Source organism: Macrobrachium rosenbergii, chromosome 10 (genome assembly GCF_040412425.1).
Source record: "Macrobrachium rosenbergii isolate ZJJX-2024 chromosome 10, ASM4041242v1, whole genome shotgun sequence".
NCBI classification, from domain to species: Eukaryota; Metazoa; Arthropoda; class Malacostraca; order Decapoda; family Palaemonidae; genus Macrobrachium; species Macrobrachium rosenbergii.
Genome location: NC_089750.1, coordinates 13033601 through 13058222, shown reverse-complemented (window position 1 = coordinate 13058222; position 24622 = coordinate 13033601). Strand labels below are relative to the sequence as shown.

General features: G+C 41.0%; 1 protein-coding gene across 2 annotated transcripts in view; it reads left to right on the top strand.

The window, feature by feature from the left end:
- The window catches only part of LIMK1 (LIM domain kinase 1), a 100284-nt gene that overhangs the window by 5919 nt on the left and 69743 nt on the right, over positions 1 to 24622 (top strand). For both annotated transcript variants that reach the window (XM_067109879.1, XM_067109877.1), the window contains exons 2-4: positions 11610 to 11712; positions 22808 to 22922; positions 24306 to 24436. In XM_067109879.1, coding sequence (XP_066965980.1) covers positions 11610 to 11712; positions 22808 to 22922; positions 24306 to 24436 — 349 coding nt within the window. The remainder of the gene's footprint in view (positions 1 to 11609; positions 11713 to 22807; positions 22923 to 24305; positions 24437 to 24622) is intronic.

The following is a 24622-nucleotide window of genomic DNA, read 5'->3' as shown; positions in this document are numbered from 1 at the left end:
TGCCTCCTCATTTTCCTGACATCCATAAGAGGGCTTTGCTGAGGGCACCATTGGCTCTCAGCAACAGTTTGTTCAGAGAAGAAGACGTGTTGGCAATGGTCAACTTGGTGTCATCTACTTCTGCATTGGAGTCGCAGCAGGCAATGATTAGGGTCACAGCGCAGAGTGCCAGATCCCCCAAGGGGGCTAGAAAGTCTTCTCCTTCAAAGCGCTCTCGCTCTAAGTCGCCGGGAAGTTCTCCTAAGAGAGTATGTTTTGCTTCCAAGCTTTCTAGTTCTGCCTCGGATCCGAAACCTTTCAATCAGAAGAAGGATTTTCAGAAATAGGAAACATTTCCTTCACTTGCACTGGTAGGAGGTTGCCTTGCCCCGTTCTGGGACATCTGGGAGGATTGGGGCATGGAGAGTTGGGTAGTGGAGGTCTTAAGGAGGGGGTTACAGAGTCCCTTTTCACTCTCGTCCTCCGCTATCCAACTCACCGGTATATCTTCCCAGTTACTTCCCTTCTTCCATCGGGGGTTAGTTTTGGCGGCAGAGATCTGAGCCTTTTCAGAGAAGGGAGCCTTAGAACCTGCTCCCCCTTCTCCGGGTTTCTACAGCCGGGTCTTCTTGGCCCCCAAAGCGGGAGGATCTTGGAGACCTATCATAGACCTCTCGGGTCTCAACAAGTTTGTAACCTCGACGAAGTTTCACATGGAAACTTCCCAGTCGGTGCTGCGGTCGGTCCGGAGGGAAGATTGGATGATTTCAGTGGACCTCAAGGATGCTTATCTCCAGGTTCCGATTCATCAGGAATCTCGGAAGTTCCTTTGTTTCTCGGGTCCAACTGGAACATTCCAGTTCAAAGTCCTCTGCTTCGGTCTGATCACAGCACCTCAGGTATTCACGAGGGTGATGTCTCCTGTTTCAGACATCATGCATCGTCGGGGCTTCCGAATGAGAAGATACCTTGACGACGGGCAGGTTCAAGCTTCGTCGGAAGGCGAGGATCTGCAGGCGAGGGATTTTCTTTTGAACCTATGCCAGGAGTTAGGCATAAGAATCAATTTCGAAGAGTTCTCTATTTCCAACACAAGTAAAGACGTACCTGGGAATGAAGATTCAGACGCGTCTTTTGAGGACTTTCCCGACATAGGAGGGGGTTCTAGCGACTTTAAGCCACCTGGAAACTTTCATGTCAAGCAAAGTGCAACCTGTGAGCTTATGGAAAAGCCTGCTGGGCCGGATGGCCTCCCTATCCCTTCTTGTTCCAGGGTCTCGTCTCCGGATGTAATCTCTGCAGGTGTGTCTCAGGAATCACAGGGACTTTCGGGAAGAGAACGCGTCAGTAATCTGGGACGGTTCTTGCCTGGAGGATCTTCGGTGGTGGTCAGAAGAACATCATCTGACCACCGGTGTTCTCGGAGGGGAATGGACATATGTGCAAGATGAGGTGCAACTGCTGCTCAAGAGATGGCCAGCGACGGTGGATCTATTCGCCACCAGGATGAACCATCGCCTTCCAGTTTACTTCTCCCCTGTAGTGGATCCCATGTCCTGCAGGATAGATGTAATGTTGCACCCTTGGGACAATTTACAATTGTATGCATTTCCTCCCTTCGGAATGATACAGGAAGTGCTAGCAAAACTCAGGATCTGCAAGAACACTCAAATGACCCTGATCTGCCCATTCTGGCCCCAGAGACCTTGGTTTCCAGACCCCCTGGACCTGTTGACAGAAGTCCCGGTATTCCTCCCAGAGAGGAGAGATTTACTCAAACAGCTGCGCTTCCACTACTTCCACCGGAACCTCCGCATGCTGAAGCTAGCTGCGTGGAGACTGTCCACCTAGTGGCCCATCATGCGGGACTCTCTAAAGCAGTGGCTAGACAACTGTCTTTTTGCCTAAGGAATTCAACCAGAAAGTTATACCAGGCCAGGTGGGCAATGTATCGTGGATGGTGCCGGAAACAAGGGCATTGTATTTCGCGCCCGACAGTTGTGAAAGTAGCAGACTTCTTGCTATTTTTAAGGAGAGACAAGAGACTTTCTTACGCTACAGTTGCTGGGTACAGGTCAATGCTGAGCAGGACGTTTCGTTTTCATCTTCCGGAACTCTCATCCAGCAAGATTTTCCATGATCTGTTAAAATCTTTTAAAATAGAGCGCCAAATTCTTCCTATTGGGCCCTCTCATGGGATTTAGCGGTTGTATTGAATTTCCTAAGATCGACAGCCTTCGAACCTTTAGAGTATCTGCCCCTAAGGCAATTAACTAAGAAAGTCCTTTTTCTAATTGTGCTGGCTATGGCCAAGGTGATCAGAGAAATTCAGGCGGTATCCAGGACAGTCACATTTTCGGGGGAAAGATATTTTTCTTTCTTACTTACCAGAATTTGTGACAAAGTCCGAATCGGAAATGAATCCTTTACCAAGGGCATTTAAAGTCGCATCCTTAGAAGACTTTGTAGGTGGCGACGCTTCTGAAATGCTATTATGCCCAGTTAGGGCTTGAAAAGTCTATCTGTCTCGGACCGAGAAACTTTTACCTCGCCCGAGAACGTTATTCGTCTCTCCTAAATATCCTTCGCGTTTGATCTCCAAGAATGCAATCAGTTTCTTTCTTTGGGAAGTTATTCAACAAGCATCTGAAGGTTCTTCATCAACTTCGGAACCTTCAACTTCGTCTGCGCATCTGAGGACACATAGCATCAGAGGAATGGTGACATTTTCGGCCTTCCTTAGGAATTATTCAATGTCAGCGATTTTAGAAGCGGCTACTTGGAATTCAGTGTCGGTCTTTACGACCTTTTACCTCAGGGACATCCAATTTTCGTCGGAGAAGGGTTACTCGCTGGGTCCTTTTGTGGTGGCCAACACAATCTTATAAATGCAGGATAAGGTCGGGGTTGGGGGAAGTTAGGTATTCAAGATAGGCTAGGGATTAGGAATTCTCAGTTGATCAGGATCCATAAGGGGAACATTAGGTGGACATCAGCACGATGAAACTAGGCTGAGCCAGATTGATAGGATCTTCTCCAAACAACCCCCCCTCTTCTGCACTGGTGTCAGCTGCATCACAAGGCGAAGAACCGAAGAGACTGCATGCACATTCAACTTCTCCTCCATACATGCGAGGCTACAAAAGCCACATGGGAGGTTCGTCTACCCCTCCATACATGAGAGTGCTTTGATTAGCCACACGGGAGGTTCATGGTCCCCTCCATACATGAGAGTGTTTTGATTAGCCGTCACTCTCCGCCACGCATGGGAGGCTGTGATTAGCCACATGGTAGGTTAGATTTGCTACCCTCTATCCATGAGGAGGTTTGAATACCACGTGAGAGGTAGCACGACTCGGACAGTACCAAGACTTGAGACTGATGCCGAGGGTACTCTCTCTACAGGCATCCTCTCCTGCCAAGTGGATAACCAGGTGAGGTTACATGCATATAGGCAGAGTAGGTGAATAATGAGTTACCTGCCTGCCCGTTTGGCAGGTTGGAGCTGAAATTAGATTGATCCCACCTCCATAAAATTTTGTTAATCGGGCTAATTCAGGTGTTCAGAGAGTGTATTGCAATATGAATTTTTCATGATAAAACTAATATTGTAATACTTACCTGAACATCTGAATGATTTCCACCCTTCTCCCTACTTCAATTTGTTGGTGAATTAAGCAGTTGGGGAACCCGGCCTCGCGTGGTTGGGACTTGCAGCAGCGTTGCCAACTGTGCTTCAGGTAACTCATCTTGACAAGATTTCCTGTAAATGTTGGTAATGCTGACAGTTAATTACCCAATTAGTGGGTAAAAGATATGGGGATACTGTATAGTTTGGGCTGGTGGGTAACCAAGGCTAATTCAGGTGTTCAGGTAAGTATTTCGATATTAGTTTTATCATGAAAACTTCATTTCTGATTAGTTTCTTTGTCATATACCATGTACAGTAATTTAATCATTATACCTTTACTTTTTGTATGTGTGCATTGACTCTATCATTTTATTATAAAATTACGCATGAAAATAAAACATTTTTAACAGAAAGCCTCAAAATTTGGTGAAGATGCTTGTTAGTAAGCCTTGATCTAAGTTTTTTTGTACTAGTTTCAGTTCTGAAAATTTGTTCACAGATATATGTAGTACCAAAAACTGAAAACATACCTGCAGTAAACCTTTTTTCAAGTCCAAAGATTCCTCAGGTAGACAGGAATAAAATTCCAAAAGGCTCTTCTCTCTAAAAGTGGTTTTCAGTGCATCATTGCTTGTAAATAAGTTGTCTCCATCTGATAAATTCCTGGAAATACTTCTGGTGATACACTGAAAGGAGTCTGAAACATTTAAATTTCTACCACATGATCATGGAAGTCCTTGAATCTATTTATGAATTTTTCTTTTAGAAGTTTTATTACCTTGTTACATTTTATTATTGAGGCAGATGAAACATTTTTTATTTCATTCAGCAACATATTGGAAGTGGGAAAATGCATAAAATTTTCTTTACTGACCTGTTTATAAACATTTCTAGTTTATTTTCAAGTGTTTCACATCAGTAAACATGTCTGATACAAACTTTCCTTTGCCTTTCAGTCTTATGTTCAAAGTATTCAGGTCATTACTGTAGTTATATCAGACAAGGAAGCTAAGCAAAAAATCCAGTTGGGATCTGAAAATGGTTCTTGAAACTTTCCTTTTTCAGCAAGAAATATTCCAGTTTCATGGCAAAGGGCAAGAAAAACCTGAGAACTTTTCCTTTGCTGAGTCACCTCACTTGAGTACAGTATGGTACAATATAGTACAATATATCACCATACTCTGAATGTACTTCAAATAAAAATGTCTGAAACTGCTCATGATTCAAACCATGGTGTCTGATGCAATTTACTCCTGCACTGTATCATGCGTTTATGGCTTTCGTCATGTTTCCAGTGGTGAGTTTTGACTTGAGTATCGTCTTAAGTCTCTGAATATATTCTTTCCTGATCGTGTCCTTCATCTCTTGATGTTTTATATCCTCTCCTTCTGTTATTCTCAGGTATTTGTATCTTGTCTCATCTATGTGTTTGATGCTATTCCCATCTGGTAGCTTTATCCCTTCAGTCCTTGTTACTTTTCCTCTTTGTATGCTGACCAAGGCGCATTTTTCTATTTCAGACTCCATCCTGATGTCCCCAGATACAATCCTTACAGTCTGGATTAGGGTCTCTATTTCCTTGATGCTCTTACCATACAGCTTGATGTCGTCCATGAACATCAGGTGGTTAACTTTAAAAAGTAGTTCAAAATTATATAAAAAATGGCATTAATATATGAAATGAGCAAAAAATCCTGTCTTGCAGTTGCTGGCTACTTGCAGTCTGGTGGATAAGAGCATAGTCCTTGTACAGTATTGTTCTGAGGTCCGTGCTGAACATTCTGAAGGGCTGTTTGCGGCCCTAAGCTGTGGATTGGGAATTGGAAGACAAGCACAAATGTGTTTTCTACATCACCTGAGAAAGCACGCAGTTGCAATATTTTACTTTAGCCCTGGATGAAAGTAATGACATTTTGAACATTAAGTTAGCTAACCTTAAAAAGAGGAAAATAGATACTTTATATGGAATTGCACTAGACTATGAGCTATGAGAATTAGTCCCAAGATATCCTATTGTGTAGGTTATATGACAATCTGTTACTTAGCGGATTTCATTACTTACCAAGTGGGGCAGACCCCTAGCTGTCCATTAAGTTGAGGTTACACTCTACAATACTTTATTTTGCGTATTTACTCATCCTCTCATCTGTTCATTCTTACAAACTGAGTGATGCATGAGATGAGGAAAATTGGGGTGAAAAGGGGAGATGGAAGCACTGTTAGTGTTTGGGTATGCTCCACAAGATGTCCTGAGGCCTAGATAGTACTGTACATGTTTAGGTGGACTGGCCTTGAAAGGAAAGCAAGAAAAAGGAATTATATACTGTATATACTTACTTAATGCCACTGTCAAAATATCAACTCTGTATATTCACATCCTAAAGAGTATGGGGAAAAATTGGTGTGCAAAGTAGGCTATATGTATGTAATAAATGGTAAAGGATTAAAGTTGCTAAAGTCAGAATATTTAATACCAATCTCTTCTTTTTAGTTACTTCACAATTGTTTCGTCTCTTGAAAAACTTTGGTTGGTCAGCAAGGATGTTGGCCCCATCCTTTGTATACTGTATGTTGAAGTCCTGACTGCATTTTTCACACTGGCTAGAGAAATCTCAGTAATCCATACTGGTACTGGAATTTGGGGAATTCTTGAGATTTTGAGTGAGCTAGCTTAACTGGGAGACACTTGGCTTCTTAACAGCATCAGTTTAGTCACAATCAACAATACAGTTGATAAATTTTACGGTGTATGCTTCCATTGTGGTGGATTGGAAGTCAGAGTGAATGCTTTTATATCAGGACACTGGCATATTGATCATATTGCTCTGATTGGTTTGAATAAAGGTCCCATAGGCCTAGGATGTGACCTAGGTCAACCTGAGCATACAATTGGCTGTTTAAAAATCTGTGACCTATTTTTCATATGAACATTGCACCACCAAGAACAAATCATAGGATCTATTGGAAATAGGCGCTCATATGGGATTGGGACTTGGAAAAATTTACCAACCATTAGCAATTCTCAGAATTTGTGATAATTGATGGGAAACTTAGAATATGTGTACAACTTTTGTTTAATACTATTTCTTGTCCTCCAAATAATTTCATACCAAAATAGAGTGACATACCGCATATAAACAAATCATGATAGGTTGTGTTGTTTTCCTTGTTTAGTATAACCTATAGACAAGTGAAACAAGGTGTACCGATGGGACACAAACCATTGCTTGTATGTAGGAGTATTTCTGAGTGCAAGCCAGAATTGGTCATTGAAACTTAACAAAGGTCATTAGCTGGTGGTAATTGGGTGAGTGGGGGTAATCTCCTCCACCTACCATTGTCAAGCACTTTTTCTTTGACCTTGGATAAGATGTCTTGCTGCACTCTGACAGACTAACAAGCTGAGCCTTCTTTAGTTGTTATTAAATTATGTATGGTGTTTGTGTTGTTTGTTCAGGTGGATTCAAGCAAGAAAATGTGAACAACCAATGGTGTGAAGGACATTAGTGGGTGTATGGCTGCTTTATGCCTTTGGTTTAGTGTAACCAGTGTAATTGTTCTGCTTTGTTACTAGGAGTGTGCTGGCTGTTCTCTTTTGCAGAATGTCCTCTCTCTCTCTCCCTTCCTTCTGCTCTTTCTCTTCTGGCTCATGAGGGGATTATGCTCCAAAGGGTAAGTGACCACCTCCCACTCTCTGACAGTGCTGACTTGGGCGCTGATGACAAGGTCTCCTCAGTAGAGACACTGGGGCTTGTTTGTGGTTTGCTGCCACCTTCCAGTGCTTCATTGGCAGCTCCACTGGAGTACTGACTGACAATCTCATTCCTGTTTCTGAGCAACCTTTTTTTTGTTGCTTTTTCGGCTGCTGCTTCCGCTGAGGAACTCATTGGTGTTGAGCATCTTGTGGTGATTGTCTTGCCATTTGGGATACTCCTGTGGTATCCTAAATGTTTCCTGCCTCAACATGTCTTCTACTTTATTTGAGGAGAGTAAGATTCATGGATGGAGTAAGATGAATGAACACAAGGACGTATCTTTTTCCCTGTGGATGTTGTCAAATGCTTGCTCATCTTCCTCATACTCTTTACTCTTATGTCTCTTCTTCCCTCCATGGGAAGAAGAAAAAGCTGAGATCTAGGAAGCTTTTTCTGAAGAAGTTCTGTTGAACTTTGAGTTAGCTCCTATCCTTCGGGAGGTTGGGGACAGCATTCACTCACCTGTGGGTGGGAAGTTTTCCTTTTGGTAGGGTTGACACTAGGTTCTGTGAGTTTGCACATTGCTTAGTATCTTCCTGTTTACTTTAGAGACATAAGAACTGTTCCGAAATTTTCCTTTGTTTGTACTTTTGCTGAGGCAGGCAAAGAGAGTTGGCACTACCTTCTTGCATAGCGTATGAATGTTTCCTGGGTCATGCATCTGCAGACAAGATCTCCACTGTATGATGCCACCAGGTGGGAATCTTGTAATTCTGTTTGCACATGATCTTGTGAACCCACAGCATTACCTGATTCATCCCGATTTCCTGATGTGTGCTTGCAATATGACACTGCTTAGTATCACAGTGAACGGCATGCACACGAACACTTAGATGCTCATGGGTTCCTAATTTATTCAAGACTTCTGATGTAGGTGTGCACATGATTACTCATCCACAGCTTCTACTAGTTTGGTTTCAATAATCACACAGAAGTTTACAGACTTGTAGATCATGCTTTTGAGCAATTACAGGTCAGCCTTAACTTGGTATATGAAAGACCACAAGAATGTGGACTACAATTTTCAGCAAACATGTAATTGTCTATAATTGGTAGAATTAGGTATTTTTCTACTTCAGATTCCACAACTGCACTAGGCAAAATGTTCCACAACTTAGTTGTAGCCAAAGTAAACCTGACAAACTGAATACAGTAGTATTGAACCTGATACAGTACTAGAAAATGATGCTGCTAGCAGCAGTAGCCTCCCTTGTGTTGCGAGCAAAAACAGCTAGATGATCAAAGAATACTGTAGGAGGATGTTTGTTATTTTAGTGCATTTTATGGAACAGACATTGCGAACTCACTTAACATCTATGCCACAGGTCAACATTAGTAGTTGACAAAATAAACTTGAATGACAGTAACTTTGTTAAAAAGTTTGAGATGATGGTCAACACCCAAAGACCACACTTCAGTTCCTTGTCAAAAGTTACACCTAAAATCTTAAAAGACACATTGACATTTAAAACTGTACCATTTAAATGTAAATCAGGATGCAAAGGCAAAGATGTTCTTGATTGACTAACTATCACACTTTCGGTTTTAGAAGGGTTAAGCTTGCCCAAAAGCCTGGTGTTGTCATGGGCAGATTTGCAAGGCAAATGCTTGAGTTTTACTCAGATGATTGGCTAGTTTTGGCTTCCCTGGAGGTACAGTTACTGTGGAACAGACTGCCTCTGTCAGTTTTGTTATTACCTGGGGATTGTGTTAAACTGGGAGAAGTCGGAGCTCATGAACAAGCAGCTTGGAAAGTACCTAGACATATTAATAAATAAGACAGCAGAGTGTGTGTCTGTTAGACTCATGTCAGCTGGCTCAGGGCAGTTTCACCACAGTTCTTGCCATGACAGGAACAACCAGTTTGGTTGTGACTGGTAGTCTCCAATCACCTGTCATATTGAGAGAAGCTTGCTCCATACAGATACATACTTCCTCTTGCATTTGCTTCAGTGGCATTGGTTAGCTACAAGCAACCCTCCCTCCCTGCTTGTGCCATTGAACAGGAATATGGGGGGATCTTGCTTGGTGGCTGGATGATAAGAACCTCCATATGGCGGTTCCTTTGAACCCCATCTCCAGAGATATTTCTTTTCACAGATGCATGAAAGGAGAGGTGGTGCCCACACTTGGATTGTTTTTCTTCTTCAGGTGTGTAGGCAGAGGATAAACCTTATCTGCACAACTGCACATCAACATGATATCCCTACAAGGGCTATGGGACTGTTTGGTCACTTTGTGGTGTTGATGAGCCATAAAATGACTGTGGTGGTTATGTCAACAAACATGAGGGTACAGTTTCCTTTGGCAAAGCAGATGCACATGTTGGTGGTTCACCACACTATTTAGCTGTCAGCCAGATACTTTCTTGTTAGAAGGAATGCTTTTGTGGACCAACTCAATAACAATGGGCAGTCAGTTGGGACAAGTTGGTCCCTATTTTCTCGCTTAGGGAAAGCTTATCAAGGTTTGGTGAACTCTAGTTATCAACCTTTTTGCCACACAGTTATACAGTACAGTAGAATCCTGGTCCTTAACCATATCAGAGCTAGACATAATCAGATGTTGATGCAAAATTTACTTTTCGAGTAAATTTCGCATCGGAGCTTGAACAAAAAACTGGAGTCTGACCCGATGAATCATATGATGTGTGTAAACAAAAGTGTTTCGGTCAGCCACCACTAGTTGGCGTTGTTGGTGGCGTTCTTCACACAATTTTGAATACAGTATTCCAGTAGACTCTGAAATTTACCATAAATTAAAACTGAACATAAACAACGTCTATGTAAAAACTTTTATGTATTACCGTGATAGGCCACAAGGGCAAGGGTGACACTATGGTTCGTTTACATCTGCTCATGCCGCAAGCTGCCGACATAACTAAGGCAATTTTTCTTAAGTTTGTGATAACAGACATATTTCGGCTTACTTTTAATATTTTATTAATTTACTGTAACATTTAGGCTTGTTTTTCAATGTTTCATTATTAGCAACAGGTTTTTGTGCTTACCTGTTCCATTACATACTGGTACCTAGCCTAGACTATGGTGCTTGGTCAACCATCGGTAATACGGCCGTATTGGATGTAGGCCAGTTTTTTTTATACAGTATACATTTAAAAATGAAAAAAGTCGTCTAATATGGCAGGTTATTTAACTGTGAGCTTATTTAATTGTAATTTATGTGTAATCTTTTGTATAAAAAGACAGGGTTAGGGTAATGACTGGTGGTCAAGAATGGATTAATCTATTGTCAGTTATTTCGTATGGGAAAAATTGATTCGGACCTCGACTGAATTGCATCTCGATGCTTTACTGGAACAGATTAGCATCGAGGACCAGAGTTCTGTTGTGCATTCCTAGTATTCTTCTGTTCTGTTCCAGACCTCATGTTGCACTGAAATTTTTGAGGTTCCTGTGCACCCAGAGTAGAGGAAGTCCCGGAGGTTCAAATGCAATGGCATTGTCTACCAGTTCGTGATTTTGTTTTTGCCCTTCCTTTTTGCTACAAGTATTTAGTAGGGTGTTAACTATTATAATAGTGAATACTCATTCATAGGGAATATTTCTTCACAGGTACATGGATAGTTGATTAACCTGTGCATTCTTTAAACTTAATTTTCAGAGGAACTGTTAGTGGCTGGTCTGTAGTAAAAAACCATTGTTGCAGCCTTGAGATAAAATTTGCAGAGGTTTAAGTATGATTTTTGAGGCCAGATGGATTCAGGTAAATGTCTAATAGGTTACTGGCTTTACTCAAGTTTTTAGAAGTGATGTAACAGTCTCTTAAGATACATAGTATCACCGTAGTTGTTATTTTCACGAGATGGGGTATTATGTGGTTTACAGATTGCTAGGAATTGATTAATGAGATGCAGAATCAGAATTTTCCATCATAGTACATCTGACACCTTGAACATCAGACATACTCCTGTATGCAGCCAACATTACATATGATGAGAGAGACCTTATCTAGGATGTGATGACATCTAGCATGTGGTTGCAGTTAGGTTAGGAATTCCAGTAAAAAACAAATTTGGAATCTTCGGGAATTCATCCAGTCTGTTAGGTTTTCTCCATGTACCCATTATTTTACTGGTTCATGCAGCTGCTGTATTTAGCACTTCTTGTTTTACTCTTAATGCAAGCATGAGTAAGAATAAGTTTATAACTTTGGCACTGTGGATTATTTTGTTGTGTCTATTGCCTGTAGCCTTTAAACATTAAAAACTATTTATTTAACAGATGAAAACTGTGAAGAAACAACATGTGCTGGATGCATGAATGTTATAGAAGATGATGAGTTCTTTTCAGCCCTTGGTCAAGATTGGCACACAGACTGCTTCAGGTATGTAATTCTATAATAGGTATTTCGTTTTGTCTGCTCATGTATACATAAGTATTTGTTCATTACAACTCCACTAGTCATGTGTAGCCTTTCCTCCATGAAGCATAGTGGAGTTTCACCAGTGTGTACTGATCAAGATTTACTTGTCTTTGTTAGTTCATATATGTCATATATGCATAAGTACATGTTCATTATAATCCCATTGATCATATATTGCCTTTCCTCTGTACAACAGAGCACAGTCTCACCAACTTGTACTGACCAGATGTAATTGACTTTACTATGCATTCTCAGTCCTCCTGTTGCACCTTGAATACCTTTCATTCTTTTGTGTGACTCTATGGGGTAAACACTGTTTCATCACTTTCCCAAGATTCAGCTTCCAAGTAATTTATATCATTGTGCTTTTATTTGTTCTTCTTGGGATACAATCAGTATGCCTTTCATATATGGAGTATTGTACAGTGCATGCGCTGGACTGGCTTTGATCTGGATAACAAGGAAGGCAACCCAGCAGGAGGGGGGAACAAAACTCTCTGACCCATGCAACCATTGCATCCATAGCTCCCAAACAATTAACCCTTAAACGCCTGTTGGACGTATCATACGTTGACTAAAATTGTCTGTTGGGTGCCGAGTGGACGTACCGTACGTCGACTACAAAAGATTTCAACCTTTGGTCAACTTTGACTCGACCGAAATGGTCGAAAAACGCAATTTTAGGCTAAAACTCTTACATTCTAGTAATATTCAATCATTTACCTTCATTTTGCAAAAAATTGAAAGTCTCTAGCACAATATTTCGATTTATGGTGAATTTTTGAAAAAAACTTTTTTCTTACGCACGGGCGGTAATTCAGCCAAAAATTTCATAAATTCTTTCGTCATTTTGTCGTAATTTTTGCACTGTTCTATATTAGCCGTTACATAAAGTTTTATATATGAAAATGTGCGCAATTTCATGGACAATACAGCAAAATACAACCCATGGTTGTAGCTTTTATCAGTTTGGAAATATTTTCATATAAACCATGATAACTGCCAAAATTTCAACCTTCGGTCAACTTTGACTCGACCGAAATGGCCAAAAAATGCAATTTTAAGCTAAAACTCTTACGATCTAGTAATATTCAATCATTTACCTTCATTTTGCAACCAATTGGAAGTCTCTAGCACAATATTTCGATTTATGGTGAATTTTTGAAAAAAGCTTTTTCCTTACGTCCGTGCCAGAAATTCTTTCGTCATGTTGTCGTAATGTTTGCACCATTTTATATTAGTCGTTACATAAAGTTTTATATATGGAAATGTGCGCAATTTCATGTAGAATACAACAGAAAATAACTCATGGTTGTAGCTTTTATCAGTTTTGAAATATTTTCATATAAATCACGATAACTGCCAAAATTTCAAGCTTCGGTCAACTTTAACTTGACCGAAATGGTAAAAAACGCAATTATAAGCTAAAACTCTTACATTCTAGTAATATTCAATCATGTACCTTCATTTTGCAACAAACTGGAAGTCTCTAGCACAATATTTCGATTTATGGTGAATTTCTGAAAAAAAAATTTTTTCCTTACGTCTGTCTTGTGATAACTCGGCGAACATCTCTGAAATTCTTTCGTCATGTTGTCGTAATGTTTGCATCGTTTTACATTAGTCGTTACATAAACTTTTATATATGAAAATGTGTGCAATTTCATGTAGAATACAACAGAAAATAGCTCATGGTTGTAGCTTTTATCAGTTTTGAAATATTTTCACATAAATCACGATAACTGCCAAAATTTCAACCTTCGGTCAACTTTAACTCGACCGAAATGGTAAAAAAACGCAGTTGTAAGCTAAAACTCTTACATTCTAGTAATATTCAATCGTTTAACTTCATTTTGCAATAAATTTGAAGTCTCGAGCACAATATTTCGATTTATGGTGAATTTTTAAAAAAAACATTTTCCTTACGTCTGCGCGGTAACTTGGCCGAACATTTCAGAAATTCTTTCATCTCGTTGTCGTAATATTTGCACCGCTTTATATTAGTCGTTATATAAAGTGTTATATATGAAAATGTGCGCAATTTCATGTACAATACAACAAAAAATAACTCATGGTTGTAGCTTTTATCAGTTTTGAAGTATTTCCATATAAATCACGATAAATAGAAAAAGTTCGACTTTCGGTCAACTTTAACTCGACCGAAATGGTCGAAAACTGCAATTTTAAGCTAAAACACTTACAGTCCAGTAATATTCAATCAATTAGCTTCATTTTTCAACAAACGGGAAGTCTCTAGCACAATATTTCGATTTATGGTGAATTTTTGAAAAAAACATTTTTTTATGTCCGCACGTTACGAATTCATGCATCATTTTGTGATAATATTTTCTGTGTGTTGCTTTGATCGTTTTAAAATTTGTTATATAACAAAATCATTGCAATTTAGTGTACAACACAACTAAAAAAAATTAACTCATTAACTTTAACCGTTTTGCTTACAGCGCGATTTGTATACAATTATATACGAGTTTTTTTTTTCCCTGTCATATATTCCAATATTTATATATGATAATGATATTTTTTTTCATTTCTGATGGTTGCATACTAAACTTTAGGCAATGACAAAAAAATGAGCCAAAAATGAACTCTTAATCTTAGAAACTAAGCGTGCTGTGATTTTTTGAAAAAACTTTTTTTCCGCCTCGGCGCTAACTCACCGAACGCCGCCGGCATACAGGAGACGTTTTTGTAAATAGGGCTTCGGCGTTAAAGGGTTAAGGGCTTTGTTATACTCTTTTTCCTTATTTGCCTGTGGTTTGAATGAGTACCCAATTTCCCTTTGTTTATTTGTGTTGTGACAGTGTCGGTATCTATCCTAAGTGAGCTAGTGTATCAAAATTTGGTAATTTATCCTTATGGAGAATAAACTGGATCATTGCTGCTTTGAGGGCTATAGTTGACCTTGTGGTAGACCCCACTCTGTGTACATATTATGCAGAGGAAGGGAGCACTTTTGTGATTCCCCTTGTGATAAATGTAAATCTTGGTTTTTTTCACTGGGAGCGTTATGCTAAATGGCAAAGAAAGTCTAGAAAGGGGTCCCCAGATTCTTCCCTTCACAGTGGGCCTACTCCAGAAAGTGATGTGAAGTTCTTCTAGAACATTCTAGATACCTGTTTCCATTCCACTCCCTCCTCAAGTGCTTCCACTTCTGAGCATGAAAATGCTTTTATTTCTTCCATCAAACCCATTCAGCCCTCCTCAGATGATAGGAGGCTAAGTAATTATTTAGCTTCAATAATTCGATTAAGGAATGCTAGGCCTCCTCTCAGTATTGATGGTAAATCCTCTGTTTTGGCCTTTTTGGAATTCTTGATCGGGAGTGAGTGTGAACAGTAAGTGGTGTTTGTCAATCCCCTGCTTAGCCCCCCCTCCCCCCCCAGCTGGTGGATGCTCTTCCTGTAGCTGAGAATGTGGAGGTGCTAATTCCCCCCATCCAGCCTCCCCTTCCTCACAATTGAGTAGGGTGTATCGATGGAGGAGGAGGGTGAGATCCCATTCCTCCCCTGGCCTTGTCTCCCTCTCCCTCTCCCTCTTCCTGCTATTCATCTTCTTCAAGTAACTAGTTTAGTAACAAGATCCAAGTCTTATAAGAGGAGGTCTTATCAACCTTTGAATCTATATTTGTTATGTAGAAGGCACATTAGGGACTGTAGGTCACTTTTGGGTGACTGCCATTCTTGCTGGAGGCGTATTTTCTCCTCCTGCTTACCTTTAGTTGAAAGACGTTTGCTGGCTTCTCATTACTATTAGGAAAGCGCCTCTTCCTCCCATTGTTCCCAGTCCAGGTCCCCTACCAGGGGTTGGGAACAGAATTGTACCTGCCAGGAGCCTGCCCACCAAGCCTTGGGGGCACAGACTCGTCCATGTCCTCCTCCCTAACCTTGCTCAGGTTCCATCCCTGACCCCACAGTAACAGCACTGTCAGCCCCAGGCCTGTTAGCTGCTCATTCTTCATTTCACTTGGTTTCTTTTTCAGCAGGATTGGAGCAAGAGCAAGATTGGAAGCAGCAAGACAATCTTTCCTCCACCATGGACACTGCTGGTGTTTGTATACGGGAGAATCTTTGGTTATGAGGTACTGCCCACCCTCCCCCAAGGCTCATCCAGCTGATTTGGAGCAGTATTTCCTGAAGGTTGTTGAGCTCATCTGCAAGCTCAGTAATTTTAGGAAGGCAGCTATGGCATCAACTTACCCAACAGTCTCATCCTCAGAGAGGAACTGTAATTGGTTCCACTTCAGAGGTGAGACCTTTGGTAAGGTTACCTTTGTCAGAGCTCTCTTTTGGTGTTTTGGCCCAGGTGGCTTCTCTGGTCTATAGCTCGAGTAATTCCCTTGCAGCCCACAGTTCAAGCAAGTTACTCTCCTCTCTGCTTTCTGGGCAAAAGAAACACTATCACTCAGAGGGAGTGAAAACATTTGCCTTCATCTGGACATGGCAGTGTGCTGAATTAACAAATAAAGTGCCTCTGGAAAAGATTCAGCAAGAGGGGTTCACCTTTAACTATACATAAGCAAATAATCTAGAGTCAGTAATTATGTCCATGGTCCAGAGCAAGTCATGGCTGGACCTTTGGCAGTGCGTAGCCATTGCCCTAATAATGAGAGATCTTCCCACGGTGTCGCGGTACTCTGCTAGAAGGCCAGTGATGTTGTGTGGCAAGGCCCTTAGCTTTTTGGCACACCAGGTTACCATCATGTGGGTGAACTTCATCGTTTGTAGAAGGGATTCCTTCCTCTCCCCGGTATCTAAACAGTTGTCCCTCGAGAGCTAGCTTTCACTGCAGAAATGTTTTTATTGTGGGTACTGTATTATTATTTGGGATGAATCTTACCTACTGTTAAAGATAGCTCATATCTCCTCGCTGATGGACAAGGAGATATAAGCTATTGTTAATAGTAGTTATCCAAGTAATGAATTTTATTATGAAAATTTATATTTTTATATAAGTAACTTAACAAGTAATTACATAGCTATAGTTTCCACTTAATGGCAGCTTAGATTCAAAATTTCGCTGGTAGCGCTTCAGCATAGTTTGTGTAGGTGATCAGTCCGTCCCACTAATGGAATATTGGAACAACCTAGCAAACAATTCTCCTTCATTTCCTGCCATCCATGGTGGCAACACCTGGTCTGGCGGTAGCATTTTCATTATTTTCTGGTTATATTACCAGATTCCAATGGAGGATTCTTTAAATCAATCATTGGAAAGCGTATATTGTAGCCTTCAAGCTGAAATCTTTCGGGATGAGTTTTTTCTTGTTTTGTTTTACGTTGATTCAGTCATCATCGAGCCCCCGGTAAACGACGCCATTTGCATTGATGGTTTGTTTACCGGTTAGGCTTCTGGTGGCATCGATAATGGTTTTGCATTAAAAGTGATTCTCGGATGTTACAGCATTCCATTATAAAGTAATCGGCGTATGTCACGCCTTTTCATTAGGCATTAGCTTTTGCAATTCATGAACTGTTTATCGACCATAGGCTACTGACGAGACGCCAATAATGTTTATGCTTTAAAGTAGTTTTCAGATGTTACAACATTGCATTACTTTCTTTAATTAGCCCATAATTTTGGCAATTTATAATTTGTTTATCGGCCATATGCTTCGCACAAGCCACCGATAATGGCCTGAAAGAAGTTCTTGGGTATTTTGCCATTTCATTAAGCCTGTAACTTTTGCAATTATGTATTATTTACCAGACCTATGCTTCCCGGAAGCCTCCAGTAAATACATTTTTGACATAACCATCACACATTCCTTTGTAGAACTCAAAAGTGCTAGGCAGAAAGTAGTAAGGAGAGAATTGGGGGTTTTTGTTGGCGGCTACAAGTTGACGTTCTTGACAGCTGAGAACCAGCTCACGCTACAAACCTTGCTGGCAATTCTCTTGTACTAGCCGTCTTACCACATGCTCCCACGCCTGGCTCCCTTGCTTCCCTTTCCATACCTTTGCCAGTCTTGTGTCTTGGTTAACAGATGTTAACCTTGTTATAGTGGAGTGTAGTGCAGTGGAGGAGGTGACTACTCTTCCCCCGATGCTCCTAGACAGAAGTTCCCTGTCAAGCTCCCCTTGCAAACCTGGGAGGAGGCAAACTGGAAGTCTAAGGGAGGTCGGGGGCATTTCACACGGGTTGTTGCCCCCTCAGTTGAGCCTGTTGAGGTCCCAGGTATCGGCAGACAGCCACTGGAAAGGCGTCTTGTTGCAGTCCCAGGTATCGGCAGACAGCCACTGGAAAGGCGTCTTGTTGTGGTCCCAGGTATCGGCAGACAGCCACTGGAAAGGCTTCTGGTTGGATGTGTAGTGGAGGAGGTAATTATCCGCCCCTTTCAGATTTCATAAACCCAGTCCCTTTCAAACTCCCCTGCAAACCTGGGAGGAGGCATATTGCGGTCCATGTGAGTCCGAAAGGGTTTTGCCCCTGGATAGTTACCCCTTAGTCGAGCCTGTTGTCCGCAGGTCTCAATGGACAGCCATTGAAAAGGCGTCCATGAAGATGTGCTTAATTTGGCCGTAGTGGTGCCGATGACGTTTTTTCGGTTTACAGATCCTAGTGTGAACAAGATTAGGATTCCAGTGTGGACAAGGGGCTCCACTGACACTTGCGGGATCCCAATGTGGTTAGTTATGGATCAAAGTGTAGGCTAGTGATGCCAATGGCATTTTTTCGGATTTATCTCAGCCATTGTAAAGGTATATTTCCCAGTTTTATTGCGTCAGTGGTTGTTGTCATTGCTCTCCGAATCTGGACAGTCAGAGAGTGTCCAATTTCCGAGCTCCCAAGTTTCGAGCGTCCAAGTTCCGAGTGCCCAAGTTCTAAGCTACCTGGTTCCGAACTCCCGAGTTCCAAGCTTCTAACTTCCGTGTGCCCAGATTCTGAGCTCCCAACTTCTGAGCGCCCAAGTTCTGAGCTCCCGAGTTCTGAACTCCCAAGTTCCGAGCCCCCGAGTTCCAAACGGCCAAGTTCCAGACTTCTGAGTTCCGATTTCAGAACTCCCGAGTTCCGAGCTTCCAACTTCCGAGCGCCCAACTTCTGAGTGCCCAGATTCAGAGTTCCGAGCTCCCGAGTTCCAAGTTCCGAACTCCCGAGTTCTGAGTTCTGAACTCCCGTGTTCCGAGCTCCCAAGTTCCAAGTGCCCAAGTTCCGAGTTCTTGAGTTCCGAGCTCCCAGGTTCTGAGCGTCCGAGTTCCAAGCTCCCAACTCCCGAGTGCCCGGTGTCCGATCTCATGTTTGCGCGGCCACCTGTGTCCTATATCCACTCCTCGTCCTGTCCGTTTCGAGCCAGCTATCAGTTATCTGACACCTCATTCGGGACTATGGACGCTGCCTCTTCACTTTTCTATGTCGGTTTCGTCCACTCCTTTGCTTCGCTGGAGACCATTCAGCACCAACTTAGTAATATGCTGGGCCTGTTACACCGTCCACCGAAAGTCTAGTGTCCAGTGTCAGAGCACCCAGCGCCAGAGGCTCAGCACCTTGGATTGTTTCTGTGCCATGTCATGTACAGACTTGGAAGAGTTTTTTCTGTTCTTGTTTTATATTCTCTAGAAGGAGATCTCTGGTGCTCTCCTCTACTGTGAGATTCACATAGTTGCAACGGGTTGTTGCTCCCAACGACAATGCTCCGACACTACTTTCAGAGCCCTCAACATTTTTTCTTGAACTCTGCTCCTGACGATGGGCTGCCTGACCACAGTTCTTCATTTCTCTCTCTTAGACAGTAGATGAAGGTCAAGAGGGAGACGATCCAGTTAGTTCTTTCACCCATTCTCCAGGATGATTGGATGGGAGCTTGGATATGCAGGGAACACTTCCAGATCCTGTCCGAACCCCAGAGAGTTTTTTAGTTCCACCTTTAGGGACAGGGCTTCCCAATCGGGAGTCTTTGCTTCGACCTCCCGATTACTAGCTCTTCCTGCATTTGACTTCCCCTTTTGTCTGGGTATTACTTCAGTCTTTACATGTTGACTGACTTCATTATCTTCGAAAAAAAGGGGCTCGGAGGCTCTTGACAGTAACCTTCACCGGGACAGGGAAACACAGTTGGACACCTCTGTGTTTTTCCTTTGCCCAGGTTTCTTTAGTCAGATTTCCAGTGGTGGCTCTCAGAACAAGACTTGTGCAAGGGAATTCCTTCTTCTGCTGAGCTTAGTTCTAGTCTTCTTCTCAGCACCTCAGATCTAGGTCAAAGGAGCCCATTTGAAGAACCGGGAAGACGTCCAGGACTTTGTCCTGACTTATACTTTGGAGAGCTAAAGTGTTTCTCTTATGGCCCTAATACTGCTCGACCCTAGCTCTATGGTAGTGTGTTTGGATTAGACCTCAGTCCTAACACACCTACTTGAGCAGGGAAGCTGGGTCCAGTGTTTCCTCTCGACCAATCAGCAGAGTTCTTCCTCTGTTGACAGATAAAGTCTTCTAGTCATTTGATTTATTCAGGGACTAAGCGTCGAAGAATGTATTGGGCCGTCAGATTAAGAACCACCTTTTCAGGCAAATTGGTGGTGGTGTTTTGGGTGTAAGGTGCCACAGCAACTCAGTTAGGTGGTAACTCTGTAAGGATCATGTTTAGTTGTGGTTTTAGATCTCATCAGCTCTGCAGGCCTATGGCACAGTGACCTAACTTGTCATTCTGCATTGCACAGTCTTAACCAATGACTATATTCCTACAGTAGTGGACCTCATCTGATGAAGATCCTCATCTGACAAGTACTTGCCATGGGATCATATTCATCAGGCAAGCAGCGATAAAGATATTTTTAATATCTGATAATTTGGTTATAGGGAATTCTCTTGCCCTCCTCCAGCACACAATGTTGGGGTCAGCAAATGAGGTAAGTTTCACATAAAAAATAATGATTTTTATAAAATGAATTTTTTAGATACTTACCCTCTTATCATTGAGATCCCTCACGCCTCCCCTCTTAAGAGATTAAGAGAAGGATGATGACCAAAGCAGTCGCTATCTTACCCCCACCCTCCAAAGAGGGGGGGGCCAACTATTGGGAGCATTCTTTAACGATTGTTTCAATTTTAACGCTTGTTGAACTGGCGCCAGGTAGCAGATTAAGGAAATGATAGATGGTAAATAACTAAAAAATTTATTTTATCTTAAAAATCATATTTTACTAATAATTTTGTGTATTGGTTCATTTACTTCAGAGGAATGTTTCACCTTGTTTTGATGTTGTTTTAACTTTGTCTGATTGTATTATTTAAATGTGTAAATTTGTTTTTTAAATTATGATGTGATTTTATGTATTATTTAAGTGTAAATTTTTTTTGAAAATTATGATGTGATTTTATGTAATTTTGTGGTGGAAAGTTTGTGAATAATCTTTTAAAGTAAGAACTGTTATTTTGAGGTGGTGTTAAGTGTTTACCATAATTTTCTTTACCTGTATTGTCTGTCAGTGTTGTATATCCTGTATAATTATGTGTCAATGGTTGGCTGGTAAGGTCTGCAATGCATATGTCTTCCTTCCTTAAGACCCTGCAAATTCTTTTAAGTTAACTATTGTTTTGAGGTGGTGCTAAAGCGTTTACCATTATTTTGTTTGTCTGTGCTGTTTACTGTGCAATAGTGTGTGTGTGTGTGTGTGTGTGTGTGTGCGTGTGTGTCAGATGTTGTCAGGGAGAGCCTGTAATGCATTTGCCTTCCTTCATTAGGACCTGAACCCCCTACATCTACCCTTTACACTTAGCTGTAGATGTGCTGAGTACGTAAGGCTTGTTGGGTTTGATAAATGGTTCCTGTTGTCCAGAAGAGGTTATGTAAGAGCTGTTCCAAGCCTTGTCAAAATCTTTGCTTTCTGGTGCCTCTTACCATGTCACTGTTAACTTCAGTGAAGAGTTGATTTAGGTCAGATATGCCACAGTGGTCTTGATGCCCCCTCACTGGTGTTCACTTGTACATGTGTCAGGGTAAGAAATGTAAGTGCTCAGTGTTCTCCACTCCCTTGGTGTACTTGGTGTACTTATTTCCACATGTTGCTCTCTCACTTTAAGAATTTGTTCCACTTGGAGTTGAAGTATCTTGTTTGGTGGATTCCTCCTCCATAGGTCAGTCTAAACCAGTGGTTCTCAACCTTTTTATTACCGCGCCCCTCTAAGAGCTGGTCCTTCCCTCCACGGCTCCCTTGCATCTATGAGTAAAATTCCCTCCCAGATTAGGAGGAAATAAAAAAAAGAGAGAAAGAGAAGGAGTTTCGAGGGACAGGGAGGGAGGTAAATAATTACAATATAATGGTAAGCCTAGCGAGTCTAACTAGAGTGGTAGACTTTAGGAAACTAACGTTAAAAGGCGATACTTTTTCATTTTTTTCATAAACTTCTGGATATTAGTTCCTCACTCTTGTTAAGAAAATAACGAATATAATTCTAGAATTCTTTAATTTTCCCTAGGCCTTGCGCCTCCCCTGGAAATTGCTGACGCCCCCCTAGGGGGGCGCGCCCCCCAGGTTGAGAACCACTGGTCTAAACAATATGATCCACGGTATGGAAGCAGTAGTGGCCATAGTCACTCCATACAAGATGATTGTAAGGAGCTTACAAATCCCAAAAGAGAAGCATCTTGTGTTCACATGACTGTGTTAATGGCGTGATGAGAGTGTCAACTATAGCAAGAAGATTAGAAAAGGAAGACCCACCAAAGCCTTAAACATGCCAAGAGAGGGAAAAGGAATACACAGATGAACCACTTTAGAGTGGAAAACTTATGAAAAGCACACAATAATGAAAAGGAAGAAAAATGCAAAAGCTAAAAGAACTTGGAATAGCTCAGTATACACTGTATAGGCTACATCCAAACACGTGGAAGGTACTCAGAAGGATGGGTAATATGTAGTGCACAGTGGCTGGCAATATTGTGGAACGTTTCTTACTTTCAGGTCTTCAGGTTTGTGTAACTGCGGTTCATTTACATGGAATAGAGGTAATTATGGTTAACAAATTTCATTAACAGACTTGGTTTACATGCTGAAATGTTGAGAATCTTTGAATATATTTTAATATTTTTTTATCTCTACAGATGCAGTGCTTGTGATATTACTTTGAACAACTGGTACTTTGAGAAAGATGGACTCCTCTTCTGCAAAAATGATTATTGGAAGAAATATGGCGAATCATGTCAAGATTGTGGACAGGTAAGTGTTATAGTTTAGGCTATAAAACTTTAATTAAAAAAAAATAATCCAACTCCTTGAGATGGCAATAAGATTACATGTTTTTCTTATGGCTGGGCTCTCAATTGCAAGTTTCTTAAGACATTAGACAGATTTATCAGAATGATTGACACAGCGTTTTAATCTAAAGTTAGTGGAATGAGTTTTCTCTACTCTCTGCTGCCTTGTGCTCTTTCTGCTTGAACTCCAATTGGGTATAGGTTTGGACTCCAATTAGGTATAAGGTTTCCAACTACAGTAAACCCCCGTATTCGTGGGGGATGCGCTGCACCCTCCCCCAAATAGCTAAAATCCGTGAATACTTAAAACCCCTCTAAAAACACTTAGAACTGCCTATTTTGATAGTTTAAACACAAGAAAAACCCTCTAAAAATGCATATACCTGAGTATTTTAAGTTTTATCACAAAAAGTGCATTTAGTCATGAAAATATGAAAATACAGTAATCAGTGAATATATCTCAGTGGAAAATACCGCAGATGGGCGAATTTTCTGCGAATAATGGGTAGATATGTTCCACAGAGAAATCTGCGAATACGTGAATCCGCGAATCGTGAGAACGCGAATACGGGGGTTTACTGTATATCCTTTTCTTGTTAATCAGCTCAGTGGTCTGGTAAAACTAAGGTATACTTAACTTCTCCTTGGTTTCGTTAGACTTCGTATATGCCTTCATAGTGTCTCTGCTGTATTGACTGCTTTTTTAATCAAATGATTCTTGTCCCCACTAATCACATGTCTGAATCATTTCAATTTTTTAGATCTCAAGTCTGTTTTCTAGCTTCTAGTCCACAACCTTTTTACACCACTTCCTAATTTGTAAGTAATCTTCCCCCTGTACGCTGGCCATGAATCTTAACCTTCTATATTTATACCTTTTCAAAATCTCACTCATTTTCCTTGTCAGTGCCCAGTTTTTTGCTGCACAGAGTAGCACGTAGTCGAACTCTGTTTCTTTTGTCAAATAGATGAAGACTGGTGATACTGGGAAAATCATGGACAGCAGTATGCATTTACATAAGGTTAATGTAGTTGTGATGAAATAAGTTCATATCAGAATGACTTTGCACCTTTTTCACCCACAAAATTGAGTTTTATTCTTAAGAAATAACTACCTGTAGTCGAGACTGTGGGTAGTTCACTTTTGCTATTAGGAACTGTTGCAGGGTATTGTCATGTATATTACATTCATCTAATATGGTAGCTTAGGCACTTTGTTGACCTTATAGTTTAAGGTTCATGTAAAATGAATTGTGTATTGTGGGAAACTGAAAAGTTCTGAAAAATGTGTATGTATTTTTAATGATTTTTCAATTTTTAGTGAAGCATTTTTTGTATATTTTAGATAATCACTGGCCCAGTCATGGTTGCGGGGGACCACAAATTTCATCCAGAATGCTTTGTCTGTGATTCATGTTCTGCATTTATTGGAGATGGAGAATCATATGCTCTTGTTGAAAGGTCTAAATTATACTGGTAAGTTTGGGATTATAATACTGTATTTTGATGATAAAATGAATTTTGAATAAAAGCTAAATTTCCTTTTGAAAGGTTTTGAAAGGATGAGTGTGAGGAATAAGTAATCCATTGTGTAAGGTAAAGGTGATAGAGGTAGGTGTAAGAACTATAGGGGGATTTTATTTAAGAAAGTAAACCAGATTA